The following is a 15759-nucleotide window of genomic DNA, read 5'->3' as shown; positions in this document are numbered from 1 at the left end:
TATATATAATTATAAATACATTAAAATGGGGAGATATTCATGACAATGAAACCCGAAAGGTCGGTTGCTTGCAGCTGTTTCTAGCTACCTGCTCTCGAATGCCACGTAGCACCCGAGCGTCCTTTGGTCATTGTTAAATAACTCGAAAAGAATTTGTCGGATTCACTTCAAATTTTCACACAATATTTTTAAAATATTATACTTTAAGAAAATGCAAAAAAAAAAAAATCGATTTTTTGAAAATTCTGACTACCCCTAACCCCTTAATTAAAAATATTTTGGCAGATATCCGGCGGTTGTCAGCGAATTTTTTTTATATTGTTATGTATAATAATAATTATTTTTTTTTAGTTTGATCCCAGAAATTATTAATTATATAATTACCAATTTAATTTGAACTTATTATAGTCACAGTTTTTATTTTTAAAATACGAGAGAGCAACATTTTAAGGCCATTCTCAGACAGTGCCTCCCACTTTTTAAAAATTTTCAACTGACATAAGCGTATCAAATTTTTATCAATTAATTAAAAAAAAATTTAAGCATTAATTAAAAAAAAGACAACGTAGTCGTAATTTCTTAATATAGATTTAAAAAAAAATTATTGACACTTGATATCAATTAGGAGTTAAACAAAATTTTGAAAATAAATTTCAGTAAAACCGTCGTGTCAATTTTATAATTAGAATTTTTAAATTTTGTTGGCTAAAATTTATTCAAAAAATTTCGTTTAACTCTCAATTGATGTTAATTGTAAGTAATTTTTTTAAAATTTTATATCTCAACGAAATTACTTCTACGTTGGCCTTTTTTCAATTAAAGGCCAAATTCAAATTTTCCGCCAGAGCCTCCCACTTTTTGAAATATTCAATGACCTTGAAGTGTCATAACATAATTAAAATTTAATTAATTAATTTAAAAAAATTGTCGCATTAATTGAAAAAAGAACAACGCAGTTACAATTTAAAAAAAAATTACTCACAGTTAAAATCAATAAGGAGTTAAACGAAATTTATTAAATAAATTTTAGCGTAAAAAATTTGACATTCCAAATTATAATATTGACAAAAAGATTTTACTGAAATTTATTTTCAAAATTTTGTTTAACTCCTAATTGATATCAACTGTAAATAATTTTTTTTTAAATCTATGTCTCGGCGAAATTGTAACTGCGTTTCCCTTTTTTCAATTAATGCTTAAAATTTTTTTTAATTAATTATCAAAATTTTAATACAGTCATTACAATTGAAAGTCATTAAATATTTTAAAAAAGTGGGGGACACTGTTTGAGAATGGCCTAAAGGTTTTAATTATTTTTTAATTAATTATTAAAATTTGAATACGGTTCAGTTGAAAGTCATTTCATATTTTTAAAAAGTCGAGTGCACTGTCTGAGAATGCCCTTAATTAGCAAATTATTTTAATTATTGTTGGTGTGATTAAAATTAAATATATATCAAGTATTGATAGTTATATATTTATAAGTAAAGTGATAATTATTTAAGCGTAGTTACTATTAAAATAATATCGAGATTTGAAATTAACTCGAGATTACTAATAAATAATAATAATTTAAATAAAATGAACATTTAAAAACTGTGTACTTAATACTGAATTTGTGCATCGTTTAACAATAGCTCTAACAAATTATTTGTTTAATGCCATTTTTAAAAATAATTATTAAATGGCGAAATATTTATATCAAAATATCAAATTATGTTAATTTAGCAGTACGAAAAAAGTGATACTAAAAATTTTTATTATTAATTTTAGTTTTTTTTGAGGTATTACTATTATTGTTATTAATTTTCTCATATCAATCTTAATTGTCTCGAAGCTATAATGCTGTCAATAAAATAAAAAACAAACTGCTGATTCGGTCAGTCAAATTCAGCCTTAGTCTCACTTCGACTGTCATGCAATTTATCAATCTTTAATTATTATTATTTTATAGTATTTTGTCCACATGACAAATCTTGATGGTAATAAATTACCACGGATCGTCAAGTTTATTTTAAGGAGTAGTCTAGTCCGGAGGTGTGAGTTTTTAAATTTTTTTTAAGGTTTCGTAGAAAAAAAATATATTTTTACTGTAAGTTTTAATAGACAAAAAAAGTTTCTGGATAAAAAATTAAAATTTAATGGGTTCTAAGGATCTATTGATGGCCATAGTAAAGGTGTGACTGAGTATCATCTCGAGTTCTCTTTTACCGACTGGAAAACTTTGGTGTGCATTTTTAGAAAATTTTACTTTGTAGTCTTAGGGAATGAAAAAATTATTATTTTAAAAAAATGAAACTGAAAAAACGGTGGGAAAAATTTAATAATCATTTTAAATTTACAAGAGTAATTATAAAACATCTACTTGAAATGCACACCAAATTTTAACCGATCGGTAAGACAGAGCCCGAGATATGAACCAACACACACCTTTTTTATCAGGGCTAAGAGATACTTAAAATGAATTAAATTTCTTATATTTTTATCTGAGTATAAATAAAGAAAATAGAAAATTTGTAGTAAAAATATGTTTTCTTTTTTATTCAACCGTAAAAATTCTTTAAATTAAACTCATCCAGACTAGAATATTTCCTTGATATTAATAATAATTATTATTATTAAATATATAAACTTGCCTATTACTGTTACTCTCCCGTTGTCTCTCGATATTTTTTAAATTTCATGTTAATCGTTATCACATACCTTACTGACTAAATAATATAGTACAATAATTCATCTACATCCAATACATTTATAATAATATATAATATATAAATAATAATAAAATCTTAACTGTTTATATTTACCTACTAACAAATATTTAAGCGAATTATCAATTTTATTTTTTTGTCTTTCAATCCGATTCGACGACCGTCGATTTTTATTATTTACTTTTTTTTTCTTGATATTTTATTGCTGTATCCGGGTACTCGAGGCAATTATTTAAATGGCTATTTATCCAAACCCTAATAAAAAAAAAATTACATGTAAGTAGAAGATAGACAAGGGATGAAACAAAAGGATTTCAGACCAGTGAAGTTGGCTGACATCACCCGCAGTCTGAAATCCGTTTCATTTTGAGTTACACACTAGATTTTTCATGATCCCCTGCATTGAAACTTGAAGTTTCAGTGTCAGCAGCCAGTCAGAAAGAAGGTAATTTACGACCAATGGTATCATCAACTATTAGCGTAAGCGTGAATTGTCATTTGCAATTTATACTTGAGCAGAAACTATAAATACTTTTTATTATTCACACTAATTTTTATGAAACGTTATCAGTCAGAACTGTCATTCACGTAAATGAAATATTATGGACTTTCCTAGTAATGGCGTAATTATAATTTATTTGAATATTTCGCTTGTTTTTATTTTTAAATTTTCTAAGTATTGACAGATGTAACGGCTGAAAAAAATGGCGGTGATTGCTGAAAAGATTCGGAACTGTCTCAACTGAGCCGAACCATATTAATTTTTACGCCTTACTTTACTCGCGTGATGAGAAAAAGTCTCATGGATTTTTAAAATAAATCTTTTAAAAATATTTATTGTGCTCGAAATAATTTTTAAATTTCAAGTTTGTTAAGATAAAAAAAATTTCACTAGGTCATTCCATTTGAAATTACTTGGAAAAAAATATTACAAGTCACGTGTGAGAAAAAAACTCATAGCGCGGGTGCTGAAGGGTTAAATAAATGACAAGTATCAGAGTTTTAATTGCCAAAGCCTTCAGTCAGCAGGCAGAGACATTATTTTCACCATACCTGCGCCGAAATTTTAAATTCCTGCTCTATTTACATCGAAGGAATTCGTTCTTTTTTTTATGAGAAATCAAATTATAAAAATTACCACGTGCGCTAGTCTTCCTACAGAGGCAAAAATTTAAACTTTCAGGTACAGATCGTAAAAAAAGCCCAGCTCGGCTAGGCAATTATACACGTGGGTTAAAATGTCCTACTTTCCTCCCTAGGTGTGCAATATACTAATTCCTAAGGAACGAAACCAGTTTGTTTCTCCCCGCTAACTGAAGGCATTCAAAATTTACGCGCTTGCTAATATTAATTCGCGGCATTGGACTGAAATTAACTTCTTTCGACTGGCTGTCATTTCAAGAGACACTGAAACTTCAAGTTTCAATGCTGGTATAATGAAAATAAATTTATTGATCCTGTATGCATACAGTTTACTAAGAAATAAAATTCCTGGAAGATGGTAAACTTGAAAATTTATGCAAGGGGTGAATAATCAATAGCAGTTTATAAATATATATTTATAAATAAATAAGAAAATAAACTTACAATGCTACTTGACAGCAAGTGTTTGTTTGAGATGTCGCATTAGATGACTTCCCACGTCGTGGACTTCGGGCCACTGCTTGAGGACAAAAACAATGCCCAGCACGACCAACGTCGTCGTCAATATGCGCACCCTGCACATGAAACAATGAGGCTTAGTACAGCTGAAACAAACGTGTGAAACAAAAAACAAAAAGGATGAGCTTGTGAAACCCCATGTGCATTCTTTTCATTTTTTTCTTTTGGTCTCCAGTCCCCGATGATTGATGAAATGAATTAACAAAAGATAAAGACAATTGTATTGTAAAACTAAGCGTGCGTAATTAATTGTTAGTCTACATGTTTGTCTAAAGTCTAAAGGATTATTTATATTTATGTCGTAAATTTGAAGGAGAGGCTGGAGATTAAAGCAGCTACGATATTTCAAAAGAAAGTACAAACAAATTTATTTATACATCGACGTCCAGTAGCAAACTTTATAACTCAATTTTTTAATTTTACGGAGGCAGTAGACAGTAAATTAATTTTTTTCTTTATTTATTCAGTAAAATATTCAAGTATTTTTGTTTAGAATTCAATTTTTTTTACTACGATGCAAAAAAAATTTCGTTCACTTTTTAGTCTCCTTTAATTTTTGGTGCCGACGCCGATTTTTGTAATTGAAATTTTTTAATGAACGCGTTGCAAGCTTAGATATTTTTTATACTGAAAGAAAAAAAATTTATTATTATATTTATATATTTTTTAGGTAAGAAAATTTATAAGTATTGTCGTGGTACCAACAATCTATAGATCATCGAATTGAATTTGAATAAAAAAAAAAAATTTTAATGTCAAGTCGATGAGTTTTTGATACCAGAATGTCTATCATTGATAACTATCAATAATATGAAAAAATAATTATGTAAAAAATATGAAGTCAGGAAGTTTGCTAATGAGGACGTCGATAATGTCTACAAAAGTACCTCGTTCTCAAGAAAGGCATCATTATTCCCGCGCCTGTGGCTACAAGTAATAAAATAACTTGTAAAACAGTCAACACAACGTTGATTAATTTAACAACTAACGCTCGCGCGTTACTATTGTCAAGACCCTCAAGTGTTACGTATTGCTGATGTTGTTGCTGCTGGTGTTCCATTTTCCATATTTTAGTCTGACAGCTTTCCAGCATCTCGTGAATGTCTCTCAGCCGATCTTCACTCTGATACTGTACTTTTTCCTCCATGTCTGTTATCGTTTGCTTCAAATTTTCAACTTCGTTTTGATGCAATTCCGTCAGATCGTTCATCTGTTCTTCGAGCCGGTCGCACCGGAAACGTTCCTCTTGCAAAGCGTTTGATAAAAATGTGACTTCTTGTTGAAGTGTCTGATATTTAAAATAGTAAGATAAAACATGACTGATATATAAAATAAATAAATAAATAAATTACCTTAAGCGTATCCAGTTTTTCTCTCATACGTTCAAAGTTTTCCCGATGCTCCTGCAGCTCTGCAAAAATAGATTTCAAACTGAAGGCGGCATTGTTGCTGTGGCATGCGTGCGCTTGACCTCTGCTGCCGGGGCCACTTTCGCTGGTGACGCTCGAGCACTCGGAACCCTCTTCCGACGGAAATTTAACGGGCGCGGCACTGTGGGTTGAACCTAAACTACAACCACCGGGTAATGTCGCTGAACCGTGATGAGTTTTTTCCTCCTCGACGCTGCCATTGTCGCCGGTACCTGCACGTGGTGGATCGTTTACATAAAAAGTAGATCCATCTGGATGGGATAGACAATGCTGTGCATTAGACGACTCTGTTATCCAATACCAATTTATATTTTTAAATTCTATCGTGCCGCAAACAATAAAACTCGGGTTTTTATGTTTGTTTTTTGGATTATGATGTTTCATTTGTATTTTATTGTAATTGTAATTGTAACTGTCATGATTTTTTTTTTTAAATATCTAAATATCTAAGTATCTAGTCTATAAAAATTTTAAACTAAACATACAATTAAATCATTCAATTTAATTTATGGGTGTGCAAATTTATAAGTATGAATTTTAAAATTTGATTCAAATTATTGATAAATTTTTTTAATTTTTTTCTGTGAATTTAAAATTTATGATTCGAGTCAGAATTATTGAGTTGTTGAATTATTTCAAAATCTAATTCATTGAAAATTTATTTTTTAATTTTTTACATGAGTTAAAAATTTCAAATTTTAAATTTGAATCAAAATTCAAATAATTGAGGCCATTGGTTCTAGGCCAGAATATCCAGTGCAAAAATATCGAATAGAAAAATATCCATAAGTTATTAATTTTCTGCATTAATGGATAATTTTTTCAATGGATATTTTTCATAGATATTTTGGCGATGGGTATTTTTATGATGGATATTCTGACTCACCAAGGTCATTATCAGACAGTGCTCCCTATTTTTAAAAAATTTTAAATAACAACTACCAATATTTTATCAATTAAAAAAAAAATAAAAGCATTAATTGAAAAAAAGAAAATATCTCTGATAGAATTTAAAAAAAATTATCAACAGTTGTCATCAATTAGGAGCTAAACGAAATTTGTTGATGAATTTCACCCAAAAAAATTTCAAATTCTAACTACAAAATTGACATAATTTTGCTGAAATTTATTTCCCAAATTTCGTTTACCTCCCAATTGATAAAATTTTGATACGCTCATGACAGCTGTCATTAAAAATTTTTAAAAAGTCTCACTGTCTGAGAATGTCCTCAAAATAATCAGATTCAATTCGACTCATATTATTCGCACACCCGAAAATTAAAGACAACAATAAATAAATTAATAACACGAGCATACACAAATAAAATAAATTTAAAACGACACGATTACTTTTATTTGGTAAAAAACAAAATGTAAATTCGTTAGTATTGGATAACTAGTTGTGGGCGCAAGAAGTACCAGCAATGATTAAGCGACATGACTCACTTAATTGTAAAAAGAGATTTGTAAATTGCATACTGCAGCAGTAGAATGAGTACAAGGTACAGATAAAAAATAATAAAATAGGTAATTTCATAAGCACATCTAGTGTGTAAGCGGAATTTGAGTTAATGTTTGTAAAGCTCGGATTAATTGAGGAAGCAGATCTTTAAGGCTGAGAAATGTTAAGAGGCCAAATAATAACACGTATATATACAATGTGCTCAAAGTGAATGTAAAATATGGAAGGATAAATATAGAATCAGCAGTAGCAACTTGAGCAATACATTAACAAGAATGATGCTGGTTTAATATAATAATAATAATATATTTTTAAGTATTCTATCATTGTTCAACAAAGCGTAACACGCATGTTAATTGTCTATTACTTACTACTGTCAACTGTCGTGGCAGCCAAACAAAACAAAATATTTCACATTTATTGACAGATAAATTAATCATATTAGTTTTTAAATTCAATTATTCGCAACAAATAATTATTTTTTTAGATGATTAAAAATGCAGACGTGGATTTTCCCAAACAGATTGCGGTGTCATGAAATGTGTGGAAATTTGAGTGAAAAATAATTGCGCAATAATATTTTCAGTGGGTTAACTTACGTGATAGAGTATTTATATTGTCGGCACTGCCAAATTTATTTTTTATAAGATGTGCAAATTCTCTGGGCTTGGACATGACGCTTCTGTAATTTTATTTTTTTATTATTGAGTAATAAAAGTCAAAAAAAAAAAAAAAAATATATAGGGGAATATTTTAGACGCTAATGGAAAGTAAAATGATTTATTTGTATTTTATTTTAAATCGCGTTAGTGAAAGTGATAGATATCTATTTTTATATTTTAACTCACCCCGAAAATCCGCTTATTCCGTCCCTAATGTTACCGCCCACGTTTCTGGAAGACAAGCTTAAATTAGACGGATACATTTTTAGCGCTATAGATAGTATACATTTACGGCCTTAACATTGCAAGTTATTTATACATTCCATTTAAATTCATTTCATTCAATTCTATACCACGTCAACTATTAATAGACTAGCAATCCGCGATTCCTACGTCTATAATTAATTATTTCAAAATAAAAAAAGTAAAAGTAAATTAATAACAATAATCATAATAATATCAAACGTTTACTTTAATCCTTGACCCATGTCTCGAAGAACTTCTCGCGGTTGCCGATGACTCGTTGGCGCGCCATTCATCTCGTAATTTCTAAGTTTTTTTGTATAACTATCCAACTTTTTTTGCAACTGTGCAATATTGTGTGCTGACTTTTGATTCTTCTTCTCGAACACCGTCTTTATTCTCGCTAACTGCTGCTTGTCTGCATTTGCCGCGAGTTTGAGATACTCGTTGACATTCTCTGAAACACGCGAGCAATAAATTACCGAGTCATAAATTTATTTTATCAACAAACACCGGTTATTTACTCGGAAATCTTTTGTCACGTTTGCATATTTAATTTCGCTGTTACTGTCACACAGATATTTATATTTATATAAATATATATGAGTATTTATTATTATTAAATTTATAAAAAAAAAAAAAACATGATAAGACTCACCATCGCGGGTTTTTTGCTCCGTACGAATGAGTTCGCGAGTTTTCGTTATTTTATTCTGAGTTTGTTCTATTGCCTGACGGACGCGAGCTCCACTCGAGTCGACGTCTTCGGATATTAATTCTGACGATCCATTTGATAAGAATGATTGAGTTGTAGTATGAAATGTTTCCTGAAAAAAGTATTAAATTTATTAAAAAACAAAAAAAAAAAAATATTTATAAATAATTGACGTAATTAAAAAAAAACTTGTTCACATGTAGACTTTTATTGTCAGTCATACTTAATAAATAACTATGCAAATTAAATTGTCCATTGCTGTGACCTGTGACCCTGCATGTACAATCAGTTACACACATCAGACAACGCCGATCCCGGTCAGCAATTCACGGTCTCACGAACGTCATTACGTTTGAGTTATTAAATGCCACAGATAAATAGTAATTACTTGCACTAGTTAATCTATTCAATCCATTATTTATTGATGTCTGTCTATCTCGACGTATCTGTAGATCGCAATGATTTAGTTTAATAAAATAAACAGAACTTACTCCTTCGTCATCTGTTGGCGGGTGGACATTTGACACAAAATCCTCGGACTCGACGTTGGACGGATTCGATTGACTTGACTCCTCGAAATTATCACCAGAACGTGCCATTGCACCTGGGGATCTTTGTCTTGAACTACTTTTCATAACCGTCGCTCCACAAATACTGCTTCCTGCGCTTCCAGTACTACCTTCTCCAGTTTGGCCACTGATTTTAATTAAAAAAAAAAAAATAATTATAATAATTTATAAATACAATAAATGCTAAATAGATAAATTTAAATGTGGCAGTAAAATATCCCCGCGCTCACTTGAATAAATATTTAGTTCAAAGTATTTAAAGCTCTGGGTCATCATTATCGGATTATTAATTTTTATCTTTTATCTTTTATATAATAAATAATAAATAATAATATATGTAATTTAAAATCATGTATAGATTAATTAACAAAATGGTAAATTTATTGGATGGACCCTCCCTATTAATTTATGTTCACTGTGAGAGTATAATTTAAATATCTAATTCGAAAAATTGTAAGTGATTATAATGATGACTTGTTCCAGTTGCTGAAGATGTCCCAATAAAAGGACGAAACGATGATCCTAAAATGAGGAAACAATTTTCGGTTTTTTTTTTCAACAAATCGATTAAAAAAAAAAAAAAAAAAAAATTGCATGTGTAGAAAATAAAAGAAACTATAAGTGCAATTTTTTCGAATATTTTTTTTTATAATTTATCGCTTTGAAAAACAATCCAAAAATTATTAGACGTCTAAATTCAGTTTTATACGAAACGTCAAATTTTTGTAAAAATTAAATTAAAAATTTTAATTCACTGTTCTCCCTGTGAATTTATCAGTTTAATAACTATGGGTTACATGCGTTTACTTCGTAATAAAATTTATATTTTAGAGCCAAAACTACGAAGATGCGATATACGTCAAGATTTATTAGCATTATCAAATCGGCTGCCCGATTTCAAAACACAGTAAGTGACAAATTTTTCGAAATTTTATTTCGAACGGCGTTACATTTAAGTCGAAAGGGTAGAGGTACCATTTGTGGCCACTGCTCCATTTTTTGAACATTTAATCCCTTATTTTAATTAATGAAAAAGTGGAAAATAAAATTTTCATTTTGATAGTGGGATAGAAGTATCTTTAGACATATTTAAAAAATTTATTGTGTTATTGGGTTTTTTACAGATTATTTTATTTGAATTTTTTGTGTCCAAAACTGGCCAAAAACGGTACCTTTACCCTATATATATTATTTATGTCGTTCAAAATATGTATATGTTTACTTGAAAAGAAAGCTAGTATGGATCAAATTTTATGACCTTAGGTACTATGGTCGACGAGAGATTGAGGCCCATGTTTCAAGTGAATGCAAGGTAATATGTTTTTCTTCATTTGCAGTCATATACATTTTGAACATAGACATCTTTGTTGTACATATAAAGGAGAGGTTGTTAGACCAGTGTTAAGTAATATTAAAAGAATAAGTTAGGCTAAGCAAAATCTCTTACGAGTGAAGACATATCCTAGAGCGCGTATTTTAATAAAAAGAAATAATTTTAATTTGTTTAATAAATTGATTTGTTTCATTTACGATTATCATACCTACATTCCCAACAACTTAAAATCGACCATAGTGTACCTGAAGATCGGAATGTTTTTCGAACAACGAAAATGAAAAAAATTGATGAAATTTGACTGCTTCAGGGGTAACGGTAACCGATTTTCAATTCAATTTAATTCACGGACAAACACTGAAAACGTAAAATAGAGAGTCTTTAGCGTTTTTTATAACCTTAACAAAGAGCTAGAAATTTCGTATTTTCACAAATTCTAATTCGTCTCCAAGAAAAATTGTTTTAAAATTCTCATTTACTCTACGAGTGCAACAGAGACAGTCCCGTTTATTTTTCTGAGTGTGAGAAAGAGGTCCGGTAGCGTATCCCCTTAAGAGGTAGTTTCAAAGTTAAGGGTTGGCTTAAGATTTTCGGCTGACAAATTAGCATCTACGTGCGAAACATTTTAGAAATCTAGTCATCCAGTAGATTTTTTATTTCCAAATTTTTTTTTTCGTAGGGCGAAAAACGTTACGATCTTCAGATACATACCATAGTCTAAAAAGCCTTAAAATAATATTTGTTAATTTTTTTTAGTAATAAGCTTACACTGCAGTGTTACATATCTTTGGCACGTGCTCCAGGTTAGCGGATGATTGTCGATGATGAGTTAGTAAATTTCCTCTGTTGGGTGAACTACCGCGAGAATTGTTTTTACTTGACGTTGCGACTGTCAAACTAGCCATCACCCTCTTCTCGGCGAGTTAATTTACCCGATTGCTGTTGTGCATCGATGCATGCAATCAATCTGCTCAAAGTAAACAAACAATTTATCCATACATATACACAAACAAACATAAAAACTGTCAAACTTATCAGTACCAGTTCACTGCTGATAACCATTACCATTTAATAATTTGTTAATGTAAAAATTTTTGAGTAAAACTAATTGATATCTAAATTTCAAGTAATCAGTGACTAATTACACAATTATTTATATTTATTACTATTGGCAATAATTATATTTATATATTCATAAGTGAGTAATGAACAGATCTTATCTACTAATGAATGAAGTTATTTAAATAAAAATATGTATGATATATATATCTATATAAATTATATTAGCACAAGAGTATTACGTATCACAAATAGTTATCACCTCTGGAGCTCCAGGGCTATCTTTTAAACTGATGATTCATTGAGATTACAAGTAATGTATGCATACATTGACAGTTTATATCTCACATATGTGCATGTCGATGTGTATATATGTAGTATACCATAATATAACGCACTATACAACATAGTGCAGGAGAAAATAATATAATAGTCACCGGGGCATGATACAAAGGAAATTATTATGTGTTCTATAAACTATTTAATTATGACTAAACTCAGCCATAATTATTTTTAAATATTAGCGTTATATAAATTAATGTAAAAAACACGGAAGTATATTTAATTTATGTATGGATTTATTATTAAGCGAGAAAGTTTATGGTAAATAAAATAGGTTTGTCTTCAGCACCCAGATGTGAATGTAGCAGACATACAATTTTTTAATTACATAAAAAATATAAATTATCAAAATAATGAATTTTTAAAAAATCCATGTACTGACTTTTGAATTCTCTAAACATGCGTTTTTTTATTTTTATTTTATAAAAATTTAAATTCACTATTTAAAAAGATTTTAAAATTGTCAAGTGTCTGCTAACTTTACTATCATAGATAATACTGAAGTTAACAGACGTTATAATATTTTGATTTTTTGAAACATTTGAAAAAATTGCACCTGTAGTTTTTAAAATTTTCCACATGTGCATATTTTTAGTTTCGTTTTTTTGTAATTGATTTGGTGAAAAAAATCCGAAAATTTTTTTACACCAATTAGAGACAAAACAAAAAAAAACTAAAACTATGCACATGTAGAAAATTTAAAAAACTACAGGTGCAATTTTTTGAAATATTTTTATTTTTATAACTTATCATTTTTTAAAAAATTTAAAAACTATTAGACATCTGCTAAATTCAGTATCATAGAGGCGGACGTGAAAAAATAACTTGGAATTCAAACTATTTTTTACAAATGTTATGTACGTCATGTTGTTTTATATTTTTTTTTATGGGTGTATTTGTAGCTGTTTTGTTGGTGTCAAGAGGAGAGATTGTGTATTGGATCGTGTAAAAATTATCGGGTAGGTGTGTTAACGTTGGATGTGAATGCATAGAAATAGATAAGGATAAAAAAATAAAAATATTGAAGCATCGTTGGTCGTACACTCACCTCGTTCTCAGTTGTCCATGAAGGTAACAACGTCGTTGCCCGCCCAAAGTTCAAGCGTGCATCATCAACAATAGTGACACATGCACACATAAATGTGTAATTATTGTGTTGGTGGTTTAGATTTTTGTGTGAGTGTAGATTTTTAATTATCGAGGTATTGTTGAAGTTTAATTTAAATCGGAGTCCGTCCATTCCAAGCAACTCTGAAATAAAATAACTTGGGAATCAGGCGACTGCCTTATGATTAATTATTTTTAACATACACACTTGTAACATTGTTATATTTATGTTATGTATATATATGTATTATTTTTATTGTATTTTATCTCTCAATGTTATTGTGTGGTTGTGGTTGCAGTCGCACTGGTTATGTGTCAGATGTTTGATAAATAGCGAGACAGGTTGACATAAATGATGCTGGGTATTGAGTAATATCTTGTGTGACAGTAAATATATGAGCTTTGGTTTATATTAGTTTGTTTTAAAAATTCACACGCGACACCCGAGCGTATTATAGAGCGAGAGTTACTTCGGTCACTCGCGAATCTTGACGTGAGACGGAGGTAACGAGGAGCGACTCTAGTTTTTTTAGGAGAGGGCACTGGTAGATAGAGCGACGAGATTGCCGAGCCCTGGGGTTTAGAGAGAGCTGGTGGAATAATAGATAAAGAAAGTTTTTGTGGTGGGGAGAACGAATGACGATCAAAGGACTAAGGGGAAAGCCGATGATTGGTTCTGATTTCGAGCGAGACGAGAGAGAACTCTGGTGACTGATTTTTGTAGTTTTTAGTTACTGGCAGTTGCAACTCCAGGAATGGCTGCGTTCGGTTTTTAATTATTTATTTTTTATTATTATTTAGTCATTACGTCAGTGTAATTTAATTATTTAATAATTAAATTAATAATTTACCACTTAAATTTATTTTAAATTTGAATTTTATTAAGTTTCTATTATTTGAATTTTAAATTTACGCGCGCTGTCAGAATTATAGTGATTTTGATCTGCTATCATTTAAATAATTTTAAATTTTTATTTTTAATGATTCGAATACTTTTTTATTGACTTATAATTATAAATTAATTATTTATTAATATTTTTATTTAAAAAAAAAATTATTTTCGTGAGTGGCGGCCATATTGGCTGTAGGCATTATCGAAATTTATTTTATCGATAGGCATCAAGTATCGAATCGTTTGAATTTTGAATTTACTATGAATCGATACTAAGAGAAATATCGATCAAGTCGATTAGTTGCGAGCTTAGATTCAAAATTTAAAGATGGCGGACCAGTCTAACGGGAGTAAGCGGGAGAATTGCCATGATTACATCAATGAATTTTAATTAATTATTTTCAAAGCGCGAAAATAAGTGTTAATTATTAATTACGCGTCCGTGAGTCTTTAAATATTCAAATTAGGTACTAAAGTGACAGTGATTACAATAAAATATCCATAAGTAACAAGTGAGCGGGTTGACAATTTTTAGTGAGGGGTGAGGGTTTTGAAATTGTGGTAAAAGTAAAAAAAATAAAAATAAATATATATGAGTAAAAATAAGAGTCTCGGATGGTCTCGGTAGCGCCAAATTCGAATGCAGAAAGTCTGGGTCGTGGAATGTTGGCAGGTTCTCGGTGGACTTGACGAAATCATTAGGGGACTAAATCCAATAAAGGGCCGCATCCTGAAGTCCCCTTAGAAGAAAACATTCCCGTTTGGAGCGATCGCTCGCATCGTAATCGTCGTCAATGATATCGGGGGATCTCCACTCCACCACCGGACTCGACTCAACGTAAACGAGTTAATACGAATCAACGATGGGCCATTCGGCTCACGCTGTCGCCAAGACATTTGCCTTAGTTTACTTTTTCATCAATACCTCAATCTCTTTCATTCCACCACCTCATCCTCATCCGCGTCTTCGTCCGCGGCCGTGTTCTCGATCTCTACTCACTTGGAAGCCTTTTCGTTGGCTATTAAATTAGTTTAATAAACCGCTAAATAATTCTGATCGCGCGCGCGTCCAGGCGCTTACGGTCACGTTTGAGGGAACGCCGTCGCTTATCCGAACCGGTTCGGCTAAAAAAATTGACTTTTATTTATTTCCCCGCGAAGGATAAATAAAGTGGTGAGAGATATATTGCGAATGAGCGAGTGAGTGAGTAAGTGAGTTGCGGAAGAACAAGAAAGAGTCCCTCAGCTTAACTCAATAAACGAGAGTAAGTGAGACCATAATCCCACTGATCAAGATCTAGATGATAACAGCAAACGCTACTGATGATATTGATTCAAAACTACGATTGTCTGTTTCAGCTTGAGATTCATTTTTATTTTTACTGGCAACCACTGCCGGGGTAAATTCCACGGATGGGGATTTTTTAAATTTCCAAGTCTGAGGATTGCTTTGCATGCAGACAACTGGTACGAGTTTAAAACTAAAGGGATGCAGCAAACGTTAAATGTAAATGGTGAGTTGAGTATGATCATTCCTAGCTAACGACCAACTTGCGGGTAGTCTCGATTGTT

General features: G+C 30.5%; 1 protein-coding gene across 10 annotated transcripts; it reads right to left on the bottom strand.

Annotated features, from left to right (window-relative positions):
- Positions 1-263: 263 nt before the first annotated feature.
- LOC130675381 (transmembrane and coiled-coil domains protein 2) lies at positions 264-13851 on the bottom strand. Of its 10 annotated transcripts, XM_057481021.1 has the most exons (12): positions 13504-13851; positions 13237-13439; positions 11556-11754; positions 9377-9581; positions 8829-8997; positions 8399-8627; positions 8114-8170; positions 7865-7947; positions 5726-6054; positions 5261-5661; positions 4299-4459; positions 264-2966 (listed from the first exon to the last, which is right to left on the bottom strand). In XM_057481021.1, exons 3-11 carry the CDS (start codon positions 11690-11692, stop codon positions 4303-4305), a joined length of 1767 nt encoding a protein of 588 aa, XP_057337004.1. In that variant the 5' UTR covers positions 11693-11754; positions 13237-13439; positions 13504-13851; the 3' UTR covers positions 264-2966; positions 4299-4302. The 10 variants fall into 10 exon arrangements, with proteins under 10 accessions (XP_057337004.1, XP_057337003.1, XP_057337010.1 ...); XM_057481020.1 differs by having other exon boundaries at positions 13237-13851; XM_057481027.1 differs by having other exon boundaries at positions 5726-6015; positions 13237-13850.
- Between the last annotated feature and the right edge of the window lie 1908 nt (positions 13852-15759).

The sequence above is a fragment of the Microplitis mediator genome, chromosome 10 (genome assembly GCF_029852145.1).
Source record: "Microplitis mediator isolate UGA2020A chromosome 10, iyMicMedi2.1, whole genome shotgun sequence".
Classification (NCBI taxonomy): Eukaryota; Metazoa; Arthropoda; class Insecta; order Hymenoptera; family Braconidae; genus Microplitis; species Microplitis mediator.
The sequence above is the reverse complement of the archived record's forward strand: the minus strand, read 5'-3'. Positions and strand labels throughout refer to the sequence as shown.

Excerpts from the sequence above, each read along its gene's own strand:
- LOC130675381 (XM_057481020.1), bottom strand. The coding sequence starts at position 11,692 with ATGGCTAGTTTGACAGTCGCAACGTCAAGTAAAAACAATTCTCGCGGT. Across the intron at positions 8,628-8,828 it reads GGAGCAAAAAACCCGCGATG|AGAATGTCAACGAGTATCTC; the intron begins GTGAGTCTTATC and ends CGCGTGTTTCAG. Across the intron at positions 5,662-5,725 it reads AAAAACTGGATACGCTTAAG|ACACTTCAACAAGAAGTCAC; the intron begins GTAATTTATTTA and ends TTTAAATATCAG.